This window comes from Pundamilia nyererei, unplaced genomic scaffold (genome assembly GCF_000239375.1).
Source record: "Pundamilia nyererei isolate P.nyererei 1_Seehausen unplaced genomic scaffold, PunNye1.0 scaffold01055, whole genome shotgun sequence".
Lineage (NCBI taxonomy): Eukaryota > Metazoa > Chordata > Actinopteri > Cichliformes > Cichlidae > Pundamilia > Pundamilia nyererei.
This window is the reverse complement of record NW_005188456.1, coordinates 3,797-9,024: the sequence shown is the minus strand read 5'-3', so window position 1 is coordinate 9,024 and position 5,228 is coordinate 3,797. Positions and strand designations below refer to the sequence as shown.

The 5,228-nt window shown below is 39.6% G+C and overlaps 1 protein-coding gene across 1 annotated transcript in view; it reads right to left on the bottom strand.

Moving 5' to 3' along the window:
- The window catches only part of LOC102196913 (tripartite motif-containing protein 16-like), a gene marked incomplete at its 5' end in the record, with an annotated part of 20,529 nt that extends 15,606 nt beyond the window's left edge, over nt 1-4,923 (bottom strand). The window contains one exon of the mRNA XM_005755183.2: nt 4,641-4,923. Coding sequence (XP_005755240.2) covers nt 4,641-4,923 — 283 coding nt within the window. The remainder of the gene's footprint in view (nt 1-4,640) is intronic.
- Between the last annotated feature and the right edge of the window lie 305 nt (nt 4,924-5,228).

Genomic DNA, 5,228 nt, shown 5'->3' with positions numbered 1-5,228 from the left:
AAGCCATTAATACAGTTCATGCAGTAGCTGTGTCCACAGGGAATAGTCACCGGATCCTTCAGTAGATCCAAACAGATCGAACAAGAGAAGGTTTCTCGGTCCAGCTGAACTCCTTTCTCCGCCATTTCTCCTCTCAGTGTCAGCGACTTTGCAAGTTTCACTTCCGTATGACTGACACTAGTCTGAGCTCTGATTTACCAGCATGTATCTGTAGTGAATCGGGCCTGTGAGCTCTTCCGTGTCAGCATGTTTGTGACATTCATCTTCAAACTGCAGATCGAAAGGGGAGGGAACACGGAAACATGTTGACACAAAGGAAGTCTTGAGTTAGAGAGCAGGAAGAAGACGAAGGGTGTGATTCATTTCAGGAAGAGGAGAAATGCTTGCTGAACACTTCTTATAACAGAGCTTGTTTCACATTTTTTTCAAAACTTGTTTAAGTCTGCTAAAATAATTTTAGCTTCTTTTCCTTCATCCCAGTGCAGACATCGCTGCTTTTTCTGTCTATTCCTGTGTGCCATTTATATAAAAGGTAACTTTTGACAGAAATAGACCATGTGTCATGTGAGAATATAGAGCCCATGCCTTTATTGGATGTAAATGTAATATTTTTTTTTAAAATACACATAGTTAATTAAATTATTTTAGTATCATGTCATGAACAATATTTTCTGACCGAACAGGCTCAGACACCGTTATCCACAAAGATATCAAAACTGGAGCAGTGAGATACAGACATGTGACAAATTAAAGGAAAAAGACTTCTTCATGAGGTTTTTGTGTACCATGTGCCCTCAGAACAGCTTCAGTCTTTCACGGTATTGATTCTGCAAGTCTCTTAAAATCTAAAGAACAAATGAAATGGAAAAAAAAAAAAGTCTTTTTTTAGAGTTTTGACGAAATTGTTAAGATCACTTTATTTTACGTCATTCAAAAGATAATTATGAAATCATGAATCATGAAAGATGTTCAGCTTGGTTAAGACTGACTGGCTTTGATGGCCAAAATGCATGACTCACACCATTTTCATACTCCTGAAATATTCTATGATCCTGCTGCAGTCCAGTCCCATCAATATAGAAATGTTTCACCCTACAAAGTGCCTGTGAAAGTGCTGTGGTCAGACGGTCCAGTCTGAGTATTTCAGACACTTGCTGATCTATTGGATTTTCTATCACAACCACATCTAAGGTCTACAGAGAACGGTCTAAAAAAGTCTAGCAAGCTGAAGTTTTCTGGGTGAACATTTTTTGTTGATGTCAGAGGTCAGAGGAGAATGGCCAGAGTACTTTGAGCACTTTTGAAGGCAACAATGACTCAAGTAGCCGCTTGTTACAAACTAAGGCAAGCAGAAGAGCATCTCTGAACATATAACATGTTCCTCTTTGAAGGCAATCGCCTGCAGCAGCAGAAGACAATGCTAGGTGCCATTGCCATCAGCTAAGGATGAGTTTTGTGCTGCAGCATTTGAATTATACCTCTGGTATCATCTCATCCTTTTGTGCAATAAAAATAAAGGTTATGTCCATATCCACTCTGCAGACTGCACCTTATTTTCCTAATCTGGTACACTCTGTGCAGAGGTGGGTTTTTCTGTTCTCAAACTGATCTCCCTGTTGGAGCTCAGTCTGGGGAGAGTTATTTTTTTTATCCTTATCTTTCCTCATGTGGTGCATTTTCCATTGTTATACCTCTCTGACCTGTCTTCCCCATGTGATGTTTTTGTGTAATGTATGTATTGTCGGAGGGTAAGATGGCGCCGCCATTGCGTGCAATAGGTCGGCAGCCTTAACATGAAATTTCCCACTCGTGGGACTAATAAAGGTATCTTATCTTAAACTGTAGCAAGTGTGAGTGGAACTGATGAGCAGAATCAACAGGCAAGGAGATTAACAAATCCAAGGAATTTAACTGTTGGGAACCAGTTTGTGACTCCCATCCCTAATGATGACAGATTTCATTTATAGAAAGTAAAACACAAGCAAAGTGAAATCAATCAAAAAGGATGAAAAGTATAAAAAAAAATACAGATTTTTTGTTCAAAGGCCAAACGTTTTAGTGAGTCTGGATGTGTGGGGGCAGTTTTATACAACTCAGTAGCTAACTTATACTTATCAAAATCCTAAAATATTCAGAAGCTTTGTACAATTCAGATTTTAAAAGATAGCTCAGTTTAAGACCGTAGAAAACCAACATCTCATGTCTGTGGCATTTGAAAACTAAAGTCAACTGAATACAAATTTTGTGGGAGGATGATGAAGTGTTGTAATGATTACTACAAACACTACTGAAGTTATACATTGTGGATGTAGTGAAGAAAAAGACGAAGAGGGCTGGCATAACTAAAGAGGGTGCTAGAAACTGTGTGATATATTGGAAGATGAGTCACTCTGGCGACCCCTAAAGGGAGCAGTTGAAAGAAAAAAAAATGATTGAAATCATTTTATTTTTCTTATTATGTTGTTGTTGTAATTTTGCTCCCAAGAGCTGACATACTGGTTTAATGATGCTGAAATGTTTCCCACAGTTTCCATCAGTGTTTCTGTCAAAACACTCTCAGATTTTAATAATAATATAATGTCAAAACTCTAAAACGAATTTCACCCAAATCTGTAAAACTAAAGCAAATAAAAAGAAACTGAGCAGATTAAAAAATGAAGCAAAGGAAGAAAAATCCATTCATTAACTTAGCTGATTAACTACAGTCAGTAAATTTATTTACATAGCACTTTTCACAGACATGTAATCACAAAGTACTGTACAATAAAATTGACTATATATATAAAAAATAAAAATACAGTAGAAAATTAAAATAGAGGTAAAACAAAACCAGTTACCAGTACTGTGCAAATGTCTTGAGCACCCCTCTTTTCTTTACATTTTACTTTCAAAGAACCAGAGTTGTAATTTTTGACAGTTGGACAGGTAATCCATTTCTTCCACTTTTCTGGGTATTGGTCACATCAGCAAGTATAGCTGCAGGTATAAGCAGAGATACCCAGAGTACAGAGTTTTCCAGCCACCTCCTCTAGTTTTTCCTAAGGGACCCCAATGAGTTCCCAAACCAGCTGAGAGATATAATCTCTCCATTGTTTCTCCTGGGGCCACATCCTGTAGTGCCCAGAACACTTCACACTGGACACTTTCTGGTTATATGCAAAAACCACCTTAAACATCTCCTTTCGATATTTGGGGAGTAGGAGCTCTACTCCGAGACGGAAAAACACGTGAAACGGTCCATTCAGAGTCAATGTCCCTAGCTTTCATCAGAATGCAGTTAAAGCTCTCAGAGTTGAAGATCTTGTGAACTGGAACCTCTACCAGATGCTTTCAGCACATCTACAGTATGGGTATGCAAGGTCGTTCTGGCATTCTTCCCCACCACTTCCTCCAACTCACCACTAGCTAATGATCAACTGACAACTCATAACCTGACAGTTCAGAACATACAGCTGCAGACCTGACTATATGATTACAAAATTGATCAGCAATCTATGGCTCAGGTGCGATGTGCACTCATAGACACACTTGTTTGAAGATGGTGTTGATTATGAATAAAGTAGGACTATCACAGAAGCCCGACAAAGCACTGCTTGGATTTAGACTGGACAGGCTATTCCCTTCAATCACACCCCTGCAGGTTTTGCTTCACTTCTTATGTTGAGTGTTGGGGACCCTAAGTAGCCCAGGTACATGCTGAATAGTTCTCGGATAGTATTCGGCATGTAAGCACAGACATCAGCCAGGAAACGTTCGCCAACCCAAAGAACAAACTGTTTTGTTCTCTGGTCACCACGTCACAATTTTTTTTTTTTTTAAAGTACAATAAAAAAAGGTTCCAATGCATCATAATAATTAGCCAAATAAACAATTCTGAGAGTTCTGTACACGTCTCAACCTGAATATGAGGTCACATTTTCCCTTAGTTGTTGCAGTGATTTGGTTTGTCACCAGTGTGGGCTCTATCATCGGCACACTGCCATGTCTGACAGCTCTCACTCATTTGTGATCTTTAACCAGTATGAATTCCCATGTGTCGTTTCAGGTTTGCCATCTGACTAAATCTTTTCCCACAGATCGCACAAGAATGTGGCTTCTCACCTGTGTGGATTCTTATGTGAGTTTCCAGTGTTGATTTCTGACTGAATCTTTTACCACAGGTGCTACACGAATGCGGCCTCTCACCTGTATGAATTCTCATGTGAGTTTTCAAGTGTATCATACGACTGAATCTTTTCCCGCAGGTGCTACAAGAATGCGGTTTGTCACCTGTGTGATTTTGCACGTGAGTTTTCAAAGTTATCATGTGACTGAATCTCTTCCCACAGGTGTTGCAAGAATGTGGCTTCTCGCCCGTGTGAATTCTCATGTGTGTTTTCAAGTTTGCCATCTGACTAAATCCTTTTCCACAGATGCTACAGGAATGTGGCTTTTCACCTGTGTGTGTTCTCAGATGTTTAGTCAGGTTGGATTTACACTGAAAGGTTTTTCCACAAGTGTCACATTTTACAGACTTTCTACTTGTATCAGTTTTACACTGGCTGTCTAAAGCCTGAGAGTCATTTACTCTGCTAATATGACTTCTGTCTATTTGATGTCTCAACAGATCTGCACATCTAGTCGATCCTGAGTCCACATACTTGCTTTCTTCCTCGTCTCTGCTCTCTGGTTCAGGACAGTTGTGAGAAAGGAGCTGGTCACTGTTTGGTTCACTTTCCTCACAAGTAGAAGTCACCATAAAGGTATCAGTCTCCTCTTTCAGTATAAGGTGCTCTCCCTCTTGACTGGTGTAGAGTTCCTCTGGTTCCTCTTTAATCTCTGGATGCCCTGGGTCCTCCTGATCAAGACTGGAGTTCCTCTCTGGGAGGCAGACCTGCTGGAGGAGACCCTCCTCTTCCTTACATTCATGTTGTTGTGGGATTGCTGAAGGAACAAAAGGACACAAGAAAAACGCTTCCTAATGTTATGACAGGAAAACACTAAAAACAGTATGATATGTCATTCAAAATATTAAACCTGACCAGTTTGCTTCAAAAGTCAATACTATTAATTCCAGTTTGCATAAGTCAGTTTTTGTTTCCAGTTTAGAAGTCAACTGCATGTGATCTTAATGTTCTGGATCTTCAGTCCTGGCTTCAACAACGTGAAAAAGAAAATGCTCAGCAAGTTGATAAAGTAGAATACTTGGAAAACTAAAGCTGACCGAGTTCCCCCTTTGTTTTCTTTGT